Source organism: Micropterus dolomieu, linkage group LG03 (genome assembly GCF_021292245.1).
Source record: "Micropterus dolomieu isolate WLL.071019.BEF.003 ecotype Adirondacks linkage group LG03, ASM2129224v1, whole genome shotgun sequence".
Taxonomy (NCBI): Eukaryota; Metazoa; Chordata; class Actinopteri; order Centrarchiformes; family Centrarchidae; genus Micropterus; species Micropterus dolomieu.
In genome coordinates, this window is record NC_060152.1 from 8,048,101 (window position 1) to 8,064,454 (window position 16,354).

Sequence of the window (16,354 nt, forward strand, 5' to 3'; positions counted from 1 at the left end):
ATTTGTGCCAAAATTATGCCAATTTCTTTTGCCAACAATAAATAAACAAAACCTTATCACTCAGTGAAAGCAGGGCAAAACTGAGGCACTGCTATGCAATAGGCTAAATGTTTCTATTCTTATGTTTCTGTATGTCAGCTAGGAGGACGGTTGGGGTAGACATATGACATATATTTATGAACATTATTGCAGATTTAAAATGTACTATTCGCTATTGAAAAGCCACTAGTAGGCTACTTATTTACAAGTTACCAGTAACTGTCTATTAGTTACTAGTAACAAATTTATTTAATAATAATTGTATATATATGTAATAATAATAATTGCACAATTTTGACATTTAAATCTTGGTGCTCTGCAGTTTATATATCACCTATTCATTAGTTACTAAAATCTATTTGAATAGTTACTAGTTAGTTGTTTTAGTACTCGAGACCGGTCTTGTCTCGGACTCGACCGCCTTTGTAGGCCTACTCGGTCTTGTCTCGGTCTCGGACATTGAGGACTCGGGATTTTATTTCAAGACCAGTCAGGACCATAACTTTGGGAATATCAATAAATTGCTTTTGCATTGTCTGTTAACATCCTAACTCTGATTGGAAGTAAAACGTATTGCTTCAAATGCAACCAAAAACCCTAATTAAACATGTGTTGTTCCCGTTAACGACTGTCACCCCTCCCCCCAATGCTTAAGTTGATTTCAGCTCTTAGTGTTTGTATGTGGATGTTTTAATGGGAAAGTGGATCTTTCACATCACTTTGAGAAGTAGGCCTACCTATGATCTCGTTCCACATTTTATTGTGTGCCATGCAATGCAGGGAACTGGTCTTGTTCTTGACTCAGTCTCGCCCTCCCTCGGTCTTGGTCTTGACTGCTCTCAGCCCATAAAAGTCTTGGTCTTGTCTCGGTCTTGGTAAACTCTGGTCTTGGTCTTGACTTGGTCTCTGTTTGGGCGGTCTTGACTACAACACTAGTTAATAGTAACTATTTCTATTTTACTACTATCTATTCTCTTTCTAAAAAATAAGCAATAGTAAGTAAAAAATAAGCGCTATCTAAATAATAGATAGGCTACTAGTAAAATGTAAATAATTACTAGTAACTAAAATCGGAACTGCAGAGCCCCATATATTTAAATGGCAAAAATGTATGGCAAGCCGTTTTAACATTAATTCCTTAAAACTTATAACCTATTAGTTGCTAATTAAAAGCTAACCTAACAATTCCTGTTTTAGTAGTAACAATTGATTAGATACTAGTAGCTTACTTAATTTTTAGTAGCTAACTATTCCATTAGTTACTAGTAACTAGTTTTTAGAAGGCTAACTAAAAATTAAGTAACGTTAGGCTAGTTTCTAATCAATTGTTAAAACGCTATTTAAAATAGACAATGAGAGATATCTTATGTTTAAAAGAAAAATGGTCTGTATATGAAAGGTGTGAACATTTCCTTTTGTACATTTTTATTTTGTCATTGTAAATCTTATTATTCATGTATGTTTTTTATGTATCTTAACTTAACATCAGCCTGCCCAGGGACTATGGGTGAAAATTAGCTCTTGAGCTAAAACCCGGTACAATGCATCTTCCCCTTTGAGGTTAATGTTTATTGTACGTTGTCCCTGTTTCTCTAAATAAATAAATGAAATAAATGAAAAATAGCCTATAGTAGACTAATTCAGGTAAGTTAGGCCGGTACGTTTCTGAATAAATTCCATTAAATAGTATAGTATGAAATATAAATGCGTGTAAGGATAACATCAAAATGAAAGCGATTCATGTTTTATCGGTGTTGGACGCCCTGAGATGACAACGGGCTCATACAGTTTATGTTCAAGACCTGACTTTGTCCCAAAATTTAAAGCTGTCCTTTAACTAACGAGCGATGGATGGCACCTACACGCCGATGAAGCGTCAACTCTACCGGAAATACCAAAGAAGAAGAGGGTGAAGTAAGATGGCGGAGAATAACAGCACGGACCATACTGGGGATACCAACGTAGATAAAAATGTTTCTCCCGGAGCATCAATGATGGTGGTCACCGTCAAAACCCCGAATGGGAAAGAGGAAATTACGATTTCGGAGGATTCTTCTGTCGCCCAGGTGCGTTAACTGACCTTTTTTTCAACATCTGGCAGCGAAAATCATGCTACGATTAATGTTACAGAGCGACCCTTCGCAAACCTTAGGGGAAAGGTAAAAACGTACATTTTAAAAAATGTTTTCAACAGCGGCTTGCGTCGTCAAATGTGTTTTCGTTGTCCCACATATGTCTAATTTCTTTCCGCAATAATAAAATGTTTGCCCGGGGCGAAACTAACTTTTAGACCCAATATTTCGAAAGACAGTAGGCAGCTGTGTGATTACGGAAATAGCAGAGAAGTTCGCTCATGAGAGCTAACGTTAGCTTTGCATTTGTGGGATATCGCGACATTTAAGTGTGACGCTGACGTTAACTAACAGTTACATCATTTTGGGTTGATGAAACTGCGAAATGTGAAAATAGTGTTTGTTCACTTTGCCCTGAATCGATAACGACTCTAAGATAGCCATTATCCTGTTATCGGCCCACCGTTCAGAGTGACCAGTCGCCGATAGTTACACATCTGAGTGACTGTTGAACAACATGACTAAGCTAATGTAAGAACTGATAATGATCAGCCACGCTTTAAATATTATCTGTGAAACTATTTACACTGCTAACTAGATGGGCTCAACCCCTCTTGTGCAATAACCTGGTCAACCGTGCAAGGGGCCTCGAAGTTTGCTGTCTAGTCGATTGCCTCCCAAGTTCACACTGTAACTTACAGTAGATGTCATTCATCAGATTTTGCAAGGAGACCAAGAAACCAACCAGTCTCCTCCTTCTTGTGTTGGACTCCAGGTTTTCTGTATGTTACTCTGTGGTAATTTGATGAAAACAACTTTATTTAGGAATAATGCACCACATGGGTTCAGTTCCCACTGTGACATCCAAAATGTGTCCCCGAGCAAGACACGCAACCCCTAGTTGCTCCAGAGGCGTGCGACCTCTGAGATGTATAGTAAATCTAAGTCGCTTCGGATAAATGCGTCAGTTACAGATGCATATATTATTATTTTTATTATTATATGGTTTTAGAACTAGATTCTGGCACAACACATCTCTTCAAAAGTGGGCAACGAGATTACATAGTAACAGAGAATTCAGATGAGATTGTATTTTTCTCAAACAAATTTTCAACTACTCAAATGATCAAAAACACAGTTTTTGCACATTGATTCACACAGTGAATCTGTATCTCTTTGGGACCTCTAGGCACTTTCACACTATGCCCAGCTGATAATGTACACTTGCTCTTGTCTCATTTGTCCAGTTTAAACAGGAGGTATCCAGAAAGTTTGAGGCCCAGCAGGACCAGCTGGTGTTGATATTTGCTGGAAAGATTCTGAAGGATGGCGATACTTTAAACCAGCATGGTATCAAAGACGGGTTGACTGTTCATCTTGTTATCAAGACAAAGTAAGTACAACTCATGATGTGATCTGTGTAGCTAAAGAGAAAAACCTCAAGCCTGGTAAGAGTTTAATTTGATGGTGGCTTTTTCTCTCAAGATCAACAGGTGGCAGCAGATCTCAGACAAGTGCCAGTTCTGCAACTCCTCAAAATAACAGTGGCAGCACCAACACCTCTGTACCAGACAGAACAGGAGGTGGCACAAGCCAGACACCAACACAACCTGCTAATGCGATAAGTAAGAATGCATACTTTTTTTTTTTTTTTAAATTGCTTTCTTATTTTTTGCACCACAGTGAGTTGAATCTTCCTGATTCCTATCACATAGATATGCATATAAAATGTACAGACACTGTAAACATTATAAACATGAATTAAACATTAATAAGTCAAAACATCAACTGAATACATGAAGCCATAGGCGTATCATTTTATTTAGGGTTTGTTCCAGAACAGGTTTACATGGTTTCAGTTTCAAAACACACCATATTATTGTCATACTGCACATTGCTGCAGCTCCTCTTTTCACCCTGTGTGTTGAATGCTCCATTTTAGCTATCGAGTGATGCATCTCACTTCTAAAAGATCTTTGTTGGGAGTTGCACATGCGCAGTACCTAGTCATAGGCTGAAATCACAGGGGGGTCATGTGCCCCCCCCCCCCTAAAAACCATCAAATATATAATGATATATAATTAAAACAATTGTCTAAATAGTAAAACAGTACAAACGCTAACAGGGCAGTTAAAGTGCTTTTTAAGTTTAGAAACATTTTGAGTCCCCCCTCTCTTGCCTCACAGTGGTTTGGTCCACTGCCTGCTTTCTCTCTCACAGGAGTCCAGTTGCAGAAAACCAGTTATGTTATGTAAGTGTCAAATATCCAATTTTCTGCCGGTCACATTGAACGTTAAAAACACGTGTTTCACGTGTGCACAGACAGTAACCTCATGTCACAGCTACAAACATACAGGCTAAAACATGTCTTAGGTGTGTGGAAGTTATTCACGAGAGTGAAGAAGACTCAGCGCTCACTACATCTGCAGAGAAACTCACAGAAAGAGACGCTGTGGATATTGTAAAGCAGGGAGCAGGTAAAGCAACAGTGAACGCAGCTGTTGGTGACGATGTCATTCATGCCACGGTGGGCTCTATTGGTAATTAACAACAAGTCTCCCTCACACGCGGCTTATCTGCTGCTGTGAAAACGGAATCGTGGGTGAAAAACCAAAACCAGATGTTCTTTTAAATAAAACTGCTGACAAATAAAGTCAGAGAGCGAGAGAAAGAGAGAGATACGACAGGTGTAGGTGTGTGCTTGTGTGTCTGACGGGAAAGGAAAGGTGAGCAGATTACTTTAGTTTGTGATTAAACACAAAAATGAATTGGAGAATTAGGTAGAATTAAAATGGTGTGCAATTTATTTTCAGCTTATTCCAGTGAAAATGCTAATGTTATTTTATAATCAGTGTTTCAATAGGACCATACAATTGAGACCAGTGAGAACAGCCAACATTTATACTGGTGCTGATGGGGATCCTAATAAAAATAGATTTTTCAATAAATAGTTAAAAAAATGTTTGTGTATGCTGTCAGTTGTAGATCTTAGAAAGAAATAAAATCGGAATCGGCAGGTCAGACCTCTTAAAAAATCAGTAACTGGAATCAGCCAGGAAAAATGTAATCTGTGTATCTCTTACTACAGCGATAACCCTGTGTGTGAACCGATATTAGGCTGATACTGTAGATCCATGTGTTGGGTTTTGTGCATATATGTGTGTGTGTGTGTGTATGTATGTGTGTGTGTGTGTGTGTGTGTGTGTGTGTGTGTGTGTATATATATATATATATATATATATATATATATGCGCTCCCTATCTACTGGTTGTGTCCCTGATTATTTTAAAACGGCTTGCGTGAACCCACTTTTAAAGAAACCTGGTTTAGATCCCTCCCTCCCACATAATTTTAGACCAATTTCAAAACTGCCTTTTATTGCAAAGATTCTAGAAAGAATTGTGTCCAAACAGCTGCTCACTGTACTGGAAAATAACAAATTATTTGAAAAGTTTCAGTGTGATTTCAGGAAGTACCACAGCACTGAGACTGCCCTGCTTAAAGTCACCAATGACCTTTTAATGTCTGCTGATGAAGGTATGTGCTCAGTCCTGGTACTCCTGGACCTTAGTGCTGCTTTTGACACCATTGATCACAACATCATGTTAGACAGACTGAGGCACTGGGTAGGGATCTCTGGTACTGCCCTAGAATGGTTTTCATCCTACCTTTCAAATAGAAAGTTTGTGTGTCTGTAAGTTGTGTGTCTGTCTCTTCGTTCTGTCCAGTTAAATATGGTGTGCCTCAGGGGTCGGTCTTAGGACCCATTTTGTTTTTCTTGTATCTGCTTCCCCTTGGACATATTATCCATAAACATGGCATTTCTTTTCATATTTATGCTGATGACACACAAATATACTTGCCCGTCAGATCCACAGACCTTGGAATGCTGAGTTCACTTAACAACTTTATGTCTGTTGACTATCTGCAGGGTAGATAATCTGGAAGGGAGAAGGGAGGCAGCAGGCAGACTTCTTGTCACTGTGTGCTGCAGCTCAGTGTATTTTTCCACGTGTTTTCTTGTGACATCACAAGAAAGCGGATGTAAGCCGTGTTCTCTGTAGGAGATGGGAACTCCATTTGGGGTGGACTTTGGGCTTTTACACTTTGCAAACCTATTACATGCACAAAGAAGATATGTAACTCAATAAAGGAGAGGGGAAAAGGCATAATATGACCTTTTTAATATTCAATGCTTGAAAGCTAGTTGCAAAACACGTTTGCACTCAAAAGTTGACATTTCATTAGGGATGTTATTCTTATTATTTATATGACTGAACATGAACGCAGCGTTACTGCAGACATGACCGCCATGACACACATTTAGGAGGAGCAAAATATGATTAAAATGCCACATCCAAATATCAACACAAGGAACTAATCTCCAGCTCTACTCCTCTCCTCAGGTGGCCTTGGTGACCTGTCCGGCTTGTTAGGTCTGGGCGCCCGTTCATCCAACTTCATGGAGATGCAGCAACAGGTGCAGAGTCAGCTGATGTCCAACCCACAGATGATGTCGCAGATCATGGGGAACCCGCTGGTCCAGAACATGATGTCCAACCCAGACTTGATGAGACAGATGTTCGCAGGCAATCCTCAGATGCAGCAGCTCATGGAACAGAATCCGGACGTCTCCCGCATGTTCAACAACCCTGAGCTTATGAGACAGGTCAGTGCAGAGCTTTCATATTAGTCAATCTCAAAGAGAGCTAGTGCTGATAAATGTCCACTCATCAAGAGAAAGTCTTGTGTTAAAAGTTACAGTAGTTAGGCAGTCTGTGTTTTGATACAGGTTTTGCCCCACCTTGCTTGTTGTTTACTGTTTTATGTTATAGCTGCAAAATCCTGATTTTGATGGGACAAATATGTGATTTGTGATTATGTGTGATTGGTGTATGTATATATGTATGGCCAAATTTTTTCAAGCCGTTACATGGCAGGCCAGACCAAGGTCAAATTATTTAAAATCCTTGCGCACTTATGTGCACGTTTAGCTCAGTCGGTATAGTGCGGGACTCTTTATAGGAAGGTTTTAGGATCATTTCCACCTAAGTGCAGATGTTTTTTTTTCCTCCCTCGTTAAACAAATTGATTATAAGGACACTTTTGCACATGCTCACAATAAAGCGTGTGTGTGTGTGTGTGTGTGTGTGTGTGTGTGTGTGTGTGTGTGTGTGCGCGTCCCAGCATTTCATCCGCATTCATAAACCCGCGGACGCATATTTTCAAGCTTTGCTGCAAAAAAAGTTCTTGCGCTTTTATTTTAGAAGCCCAATCACTTAAGAGAAAGTGATTGTGTGAGTTACTGTATCTGTCATGACAGATCTATTTCAGCACCAGCCGCTATCAATTTATTTATTTTTTATTTATTTATTATTTTTATCTGCCGCGGGCAAGATATTATTGCTGTCGGGCTGATTTCGCCTATTGCCAACCACTGCTATATATTTTAGTTATCTATTCTCCTACTGTAACACACTCTTTGATGCTGACCTAGTTCCTTTCTTTTACCACTTCTACCTGGGTTTATGTCCTGACGTAGCAGTTGTCCTTTTTCATTGACCATTCTAAGGATACAAAAATATTGGTTTCATCTGTTCTTCTGCTGTGGTTTGGACGCCTGGTGTCCTCAACCATTTGCTTGCTGCATATGTTGGTGATGTACAAAATTAAGTTTGCATAATGTTATTTTTGTGTAATTTGTCATTTGCTATATAGTAATATATAGTATAAGTCTCTGAACTAGAGTCTAAGTCAAGTCTCAATTCTCTCGCGGTTATAATGAATGTTGTATCACCTGCTGCATATAACACTGCATACCTATAAGGAATTCTGTAACTGCAATTAATGACAGCTTATTAACTACTGTAAGTCAACACACCCCGCAGACTCTCAAACCCAGTGTAACGTTAATTAAATAAAACTGTAACATTAACGTTAAATGATAAACAATAAACCTGTAACCTGTTTTTCACTTACAGAGCACAACCATGTAATCTGCAATGCAATTAATGACAGCAATTAATGACTGTAAGTCAACACATTCCCCAGACTCTCAAACCCAGTGTAACGTTAACTAAATATACCTGTAACCTGTTTGCAGCCAACATTAATAATTAACATGTAAATGAGTACATTAATCGACCACCACAAGTTTGGGAAGCAAACAAATGCTCAATCATCTTTTCATAACGAACGACAGTCGGACCCAAATCCCGTAGGTCGTGGCTAAAGCAAGAAGCAAGCTAATGTTAGATGGCCAGTGCTGAGCTAAACCTGTTTACTCACCACAGGTTACAAACCTATTTTGCGTTCAGCGCTTCTTTGTTTGGATCTTGTTTTATCAAGTTTTAAAGCCAAAGTTTGTGATGATTGGTACATCAGCTGCTGGTGTTTGTTGTCCTCTCTCACGTGTGGCCACGTGCAGCTGATACTACGTGTTACGTATGCAGGTTATAGGTAACTCCGGGAGGGGAGTAACGGCAAGCTCATCAGACGTTTCCTAAAAATAAACATAGTTCACAAGTCCCGCACCTCGAGTCCAAGTCAAGTCTGAAGTCTTTTGAGGACAAGTCTCAAGTCACTGTATGTGTGACTTAAGTCGGACTCGAGTCCCCAAATCTGGCTTGAGGATAGCCATCATTCCAGTCAGAAGCTTGCTTCTCCTTCTAGGCCACCTCAGCTCTCACTGTTTTATTTTTGTCATTTGAATCCTCTCTTCCTTTGAGATACCATAGAGTTGGCAAGGAATCCAGCATGACGCGAGAGATGATCCATAAACAGGAGTGGGCACTTAGAAACCCTGAGAGCACCCTCTGGGTTTATAATGCTCTGGGGAGAATTTATGCAGACATCCAAATTGTTATCTTGTTAGCACAAGATAAAAAAAGAGTATCATCTTTCAGGACTCTTTTGGAGTTCACTTGTGTCATGTTTGTCATTGAGCAGATGCAGAGTCCCGAAACACTCTCAATGCTGACCAACCCCAGAGCCATGCAGGCCCTCATACAGATCCAACAGGGCCTGCAGACCTTACAGACAGAAGTCCCGGGATTCATGTCCAGGTACCAGCAAGTTGCTATTAAATCAAATACTTCAACCCTGTATAATTTTTTTAATCTTGCGGTCCACTCAGAATTAATCATAATTGTTTCAATCATCTGAATCATGAAAAGAAAGTATTTTTAAGGTTTACAGTTTACAAGATGTTTGTGTAAAGAATCTACCCATTTTACTAAATCACAAAGCAGAGGTGGAATAATAAAGTCCCTCCCCCTAACTCAGACCCCATAGATTTGCTATATTTGCCCAAATGAAATTGATATCATGACACAATAATGTGTTCAGTTTAAAATTGATTATTATGATTTGTAGGCATTTAAGCCAAACTGGAGTTACTCTCACAAGCTTTTAAAGCTGCCACTCTTCAACACTACCTTGTAAAGCTATGGTGTCTTGCTTTTATAAATGTAGTTGTTTATTTATGTAAAGAAACAGTAAAACCAACAGATATCTATATACTGTATGAATTCTGGTATTTGAAGTCACCGTATATTTAGCTAAAAGTCACAGGAATTGCTACAGTAGTCTGGATATATGACATTTCTTTTCCCTTTTCTAGATTGCCTCCCGGAGGTCTTGCAGTTCCTCCAACCACAGGAGGCAACATCCCTCCAGAGAACCCTCACCCTCCTGCCATGGCATCAGGATCCAGTCTCTTCTCAGCCACCAGTCCTGCTCAGCAACAGCTCATGCAGCAGATGTTACAGATGTTTGGAGGCGGAGGGCCATCAGTATGTTTCATATAATTTCCTAAATTTGTCCTGACGCTTAAAGAGGTGGTGTTTTTTTGAAAATGAAACCATGTAAACCTGTTCTGGTACAACCCCTAAATAAAATTATGAACCTTAAAATCAGCAAAATATGACCACTTTAAAATGTGATATTGTGTGAGAGGATGAGTTTGTCTGTATTTTGATGCCTAATTATGGATGGAAATGTGTTAAAATATTGTGTCAAAATCAGGTGGCGTAAATATAAAAACTTCCTATATAAAGCCTGTAATCAGAATCTCAAAAAAAAGATGTCCACCTCTGTTTAAAAAAAAAAGTACTATCTTAACCGTTGTGTCTTCCTTCTCAGACCCCGGAGGTTCGCTTCCAGCAGCAGCTCGACCAGCTCAACGCCATGGGCTTTATCAACCGCGAAGCCAACCTCCAGGCACTCATTGCTACAGGAGGGGATGTCAATGCTGCCATTGAGAGACTGCTGGCCTAACTCACTGAATTCATTCTGGGGTTGAGGGTGGAAGACTAATATCTTTGGGGACTTGCGTTGGAAATTGGAAAATTAATAAGTGAACACAGTCCTCCATCATATACAAGTCTGACCTGACCCCCAGTTAGACGCAGTGGTGTTCCAGTCACTTGTTATCTCTTCAGCTGGTCTGTAAATCATAGGAAGGATGAACAGGGAACTGGGGAATCATAGTGGGAGAGGTTGAGGAGGGATGTTGCCAGTTTCTAACAGACTTGGTCTTGTGGTACATGCTGTGGCAGTACTGCTGCTATGAAATGACACCACCACTAGCACTGCCTCGCCCACTGAGTTACTCCTGCCAGTGCAGCCGGAGATGATTTCTGATTCAGTGCTCATTCACTGGATGTCTAAATGAGGTTACCAATGAATTAATTTGTAATACTGTAGTTACTTATTTTTACATTATTTAATTTTAACAGATTGTATTTAGGAGTTTAGATGAAGAGTTCTGGATCATGGTGGTGTTGTAATAGGTTGGATCTGTGCTCTCTGTCTGGAGAACCAGCTTTTCTTGTCTTTTTTTTCATCCACTTTCCTGGTTGACTTGTATTTATTTAAGTTATCCCTTCACTTAAGTTTTCCCTAAGTTAACCCTGACAGGTTCTTGATGCTTTGTTTTTCCCCCTAAAACTGAACTGAATCTTGTGTGTATAGTTGGCACTGCTGCCTAAATGTTTTCGGAGGAGTAGAAAGTGAAAGTTTTCATGTTGTAGGACCAAGGCAATACTGTGTGCGGATGGGGGTTGGACAATGTGACATTATATACAGTGAGGGGCTAGAGGCTTTTCAACTGGTAGAGATTGTTCTATGTTGAGGTAGATATCCCTTTAATTTCTCTCATTGTGTTGCCAAAGTGTAATACAGGATTTTCCTCAAGTATATTTGTCAGGTTTTTCATTTGCAGAATTAGCCAAAACTGTAATTTCCATCTGATTGTTTTAATCTATAAATTGTTCTGCAGTTACAGTCCCAGAATCGTAATATCACCCTAAATATTACATTAACTTGACAGGTTTATCGACATTAGCCACCCCTAGTGTAGATATTCATTGGAATTAACTTTCTTAGCAAATGGCTTTGGTTCGGGGTGATTCCTGAAAAATAACAGTGTAAAAGTAATAAACTTGGACTTGAATTTTTTGTTCTGAACTATAAAATAAACTATAAAATGGCCTCATGTGTCAGTTCTCTGGTGATACTATAATAAGTGTGGTTATGGATTACTAAATGGAAATTGAGAAAGCCAATCACAGATGTATCAAATCCTTTCACAATAACACATGTGAATTTCCATAGAAGAAATATAGTGCCTAAATGTAATGATGAGTTCTGCAATAAATTGAAATTTAACCATGAAATCTCTTGTTGTGAGTCTACCTATGGACAGATAATTAGACAATTTGTTTTTCAAAACAATAAATTATATTGTAATTATATATAATTATAAATTAAAAATGCACTGTATGTCTTGTCTGTTCTAAATATGTGTGCATAATATTCTTTGGCAATGTGGCTGTATTGAATTTAATCCTTGATTGAAATTTTCACTTGTCCTTGCAATGTGTTCTCGCCATAGCCCATGACAAATTGTTGTTTATATCTTAAAGTATATTAATACTAAGAAATCAAAATTTAATCTATTTGTCATACAGTCACTGTACTGTTCTGTTAATTAAGTAAATGTAGCAATATTTACTTGAATATTTACAACTATTATTCCAGGAATTGTAAAAGTCTGTATTGTATCTTTATCAAAGCTAAGTATATAATTATTTTAAGTATTAAAAGTAAATTGGCTATTTATTATTGCTCCGTTTTAAGGTGTATTTTTTTCATAGTTTTGAATGTATTCTGAAAGGTTGGATAGTTTATATTATAAATAATAACATGAAACTGGAGTGCAGTACTTCATCATCGTCATGTGTAAATATACTTTGCACATTTAGCTAAACACTAAATATGTAAGGATCCTTTCATGAAGTAAATATTTTTAGGATGAATTCGATGCCTACAACTCCCACAATGCATTGAGAAGGCACCCGGAAAAAGAAGAAAACAGTCAGCTGACTTGACTGTTTGTGTTGAGTAGTTTTTGACAGTTTAAAGGCAGTTGTTTGGTCATTTCGTTTATTGCATTATCATAAGTTAGGGAGTTTTAGCTATGCTACGACCAAAGGCGTTAACGCAGGTTCTCAGCCAAGCGAACACAAACGGAGTCCAAAGCACACTGTGAGTACAGTTAGCTAGCTGGTAGCATGCTAGCGAGATGCTACTTGGGACACCAGCTAATATATATATTTTTACCATTAACGTTATAGAGTTTGTTGTAGTAATTATTACAACTGTGGGCTTTTTGTGTCCATGGAAATATAAAGAGTCTGTTAACGTTAAATATCGCGACGAATGCTGCAGCTCGAGTAGGCGAAGATATGTAAAATTAACCAAAGCTTATTTTACAGTAACGTTAATAATAGCTCTTTGCAACATGGTATTTTAGTAACTCTACATGTAAAATGTACATGTTAGTAATTGTTATTGTCGACTAATCTGCTAATTATTGCAGTCGTTTTGTACAAGTTGATGTGTTCAATTTGCTGGAGTTGACTGACCTACAGTCCAAATACCGAAGATATTCAGTTAAAAATTCCAAATACCCATAAATTTCTCACATTTGAGAAGATGGAAGTAACGTTAGTGAATTTTTGGCTTGAAAAATGACTGAAATGATAAATCAATTATCCATAAAGCTGCCGATTCATTCTTTATAATAACAAATCATTTCAGCTGTACTAAAATTATAATGTCCAAGTTCAGTAAAGAAAATTAATTCAAACTTCCTACGTTTCTATAGATGAGTTCATTGTAGTTATTTTTAGAATAAATATGGTATTATTGTCAATTCAAATTGTCATTAAAAAGTGTCTTTAAACCACCACATGATCATTTTAACTTGTAGCAAACAAGCAACATAATTCATAACTATTTAACTATTTGCAATTTTTATTGGTTGACATAGACAGTAGGCCTCTATGCTATAATTATATTAGTACACTTGGGTTCAAGTGGGCCACCATGTCGATATTGCCAAGAATGTTAGGTATCTTGAGTAAAATCCATATACTGACAGTCTACAATTAAATAATTTTACATGTTCATTTGCTGGATACTGAAACACCCAACTTTACATTTTCACCAGCTTGCTGAATAATGAAGGTTCACTTCTGGCTTACTCTGGGTACGGGGATACTGATGCACGAGTGACAGCCGCCATCGCTAGCAACATCTGGGCAGCCTACGACAAGAATGGCCACCAAGCCTTTAACGAAGACAAACTAAAATTCATATTGATGGATTGTATGGTAAGAGGAAGTGTAGCTCTTCCAGAAACATTGCAGTTGTTTTCAGGTATATGATGAGCGATTGTGATAAGAACAGTTTGCATTTGTAATAGTGAACTATTACAAATTTTGGATTCTGATAATTAATCAGTGAATATAGACACTTTATACTGGGACTGTCCCTCTCTCTTGTTTTCTCTTTCAGGAGGGAAGAGTGGCCATTACTCGTGTAGCCAACCTACTACTGTGTATGTACGCCAAAGAGACAGTGGGATTTGGAATGCTTAAAGCCAAGGTGAGTTTTAAGACTTTAAATGCTATTCTCATTTGTTCTACACACAACCAATGTCCTGCTTTCATTGGCATGGTATTTCATACATTCACCAGGGTTTCCTGTACTTGCCAAGCTCATTTATATATTAATAACTTAAATGTACCTTAATTCAGTCACCAAGGTTGCCGTCACACTTCTAGCTAAAGAATTGGTCTGCATATAGATTTGGTCCTCATTTGACATTGTTGGGACTGACAACAGATTAGGTACTAGTATTCTATGAGAGGAATGTGAAATAACAAGATACAGTCACAAGGGGAGAAGTGAGACAAAAGCAAGCAGGTGATGGGTGTATGTGGGAGTTTGTAAGCCTCAAATGTCCAAGATGTGATCAATGTAAGCAGTATATTTTCCCATCATTTCATATAGAAGCATGGTTGGTAATGTTTCTGTAGCACCGATTCTGATCCCATTTGCTCACAGCGTGACAAAAAGCAGATTTCAAACCAAGTGGAAATCTTCAGAATTTAACTTACAGCTGTTTTACTGTTAACTTTGGCAGAATGTTTCGATTAATTTACATACATAGGCTAACTTTTAATGAACCCTTCAATACTCTTTTTTCACTGCTAGAAGACAGAATATTTAAATCGACGTTTGAATGATGGGTTTAGAAAATAAGTGTTCACACCTGTAGCTTTTTGATGTTGTAGATTTCAGTTAAGATTTCACTCCAGCTGACACTGTGGTATGCTGACACAATCCCAAATAGTTTATCCTTAAGTGTTCTTTAAAAATAACTTGATGGCATAACTGTTTTCAACAATATAGTAGACATGTGTACCAGTTTACTGTACAAGGGTTGCAACTAACAGTTATTTTCATTATCACTATATCTGTAGATTAGCTCCTGAATTGTTTGATTATTTGGTTTATAAGACATCATAAAACAGTGAAAAATTCCCATTGCAATTTTTTTAGAGCACAAGGCGATGTCATAAAATGTCTAGTTTTGTCCAACCAACAACCCAAAACCCAAAGATGTTTAGTTTACTCTGATATATGACAACAAGGAGAAGCAGCAAATACTCACATTGAAGATGCTAAAGCGATCAAATATTTGGCATTTGTGCTTTAAAAATTACTTTAAATGATGAATTAATAATCAAAAAAGTTCCTGATGCAACTCTACTGTATTGTTCAGCTAGAAGTCATTTCATACAAATTGTATCATACTGACTTGGCATGTTTCATAATAGATTTTCCTCAGAGTTCAGTTTTAAAGGAAGTCTGATAGTCCAGCTTGGATGCCATAGTGAGATACCACACATAAAACAATGGCTTAAACTAATGCCTTATGTTAATTCCGTTCTCTGTATGTTGTATTTATAGGCAGAAGCCCTGGTGCAGTACCTGGAGGAACCATTAACCCAAGTGGCAGCATCATAGCGGAGATGTGACGGAAGCTCTGCCTGTCGCAAAAGCATCACAAGATCCAGGTCATTCATGGGCTACTGTAACATTTTGTGTACATGCATATATTTAGTGTGAGTGAGTAAACGTGTGTGGGGTGGGGGATGGGCAGTGTATTTATAATCTATATATAAACTATTTGCCCTTCCTTGTGACTCCGTTTATGTAATAAATGACCTGTTCTCCACATAATTTGTCATTAAAAGGCTGATTGATTCAAACCACTGGTACTACAATTTACTCATTTATTTGCAGTTTTAGTGGAGGCACAGTTAAGCAGGAAATTGAACATTTTTAATCATATCTGAGGACTAAAATGTGCATGTAATGTTAAGTATTGTGGAAACATTTATAAGAATTTCCATCTGATAAAATGCAGTCAACATTATTTGCTACTTTTTGTTTCAAAGCTGTCAATAAACAATTTTTGGATTAAAATTCACAAAATCTTATTTGGGGTTTTTAATGCTCAGAACTGAGTGCTTAGTGTGACATTAAGTAGGCTCAAAGATGGAGATTACACATAGATTAGTTCAGGTAGGATATCAGGTTTATCAGGATTCTTACAAGGATTTTGTATTGAAATTAGCTGTAATATCAGTATTCTCTGATACAAATTTAATTGTATGAGTGTTGTTAATATCAAATTAGAAAGGCCCCGTAAAGAAAGCTTGAAAGAAATCAATATGAAGCAGGTAAGATGCTTTTAGTATTAGCTACATTTAGGGCTGCAGCTAAAGATGATTTTAATTGTCCATCTGTGTTTCCCAAAGCCAGTGATTACATCCTCAAATGTCTTGTTTTGTCCACAACTCAAAGATATTTAGTTTACTGTTATA

The 16,354-nt window shown here is 37.8% G+C and overlaps 2 protein-coding genes across 2 annotated transcripts; both read left to right on the forward strand.

The window, feature by feature from the left end:
* The first annotated feature begins 1,898 nt into the window (after positions 1-1,898).
* On the forward strand, positions 1,899-11,788 carry LOC123967838 (ubiquilin-4-like). Its single transcript, XM_046044111.1, has 7 exons — positions 1,899-2,105; positions 3,359-3,504; positions 3,597-3,736; positions 6,518-6,780; positions 9,060-9,175; positions 9,733-9,904; positions 10,254-11,788. The coding sequence occupies exons 1-7, from the start codon at positions 1,959-1,961 to the stop codon at positions 10,386-10,388; spliced, it is 1,119 nt and encodes a 372-aa protein (XP_045900067.1). The 5' UTR covers positions 1,899-1,958; the 3' UTR covers positions 10,389-11,788.
* A 674-nt stretch (positions 11,789-12,462) lies between these two features.
* lamtor2 (late endosomal/lysosomal adaptor, MAPK and MTOR activator 2) lies at positions 12,463-15,736 on the forward strand. Its single transcript, XM_046045206.1, has 4 exons — positions 12,463-12,659; positions 13,627-13,789; positions 13,974-14,063; positions 15,435-15,736. Exons 1-4 carry the CDS (start codon positions 12,592-12,594, stop codon positions 15,489-15,491), a joined length of 378 nt encoding a protein of 125 aa, XP_045901162.1. The 5' UTR covers positions 12,463-12,591; the 3' UTR covers positions 15,492-15,736.
* The last annotated feature ends 618 nt before the right edge of the window (positions 15,737-16,354 follow it).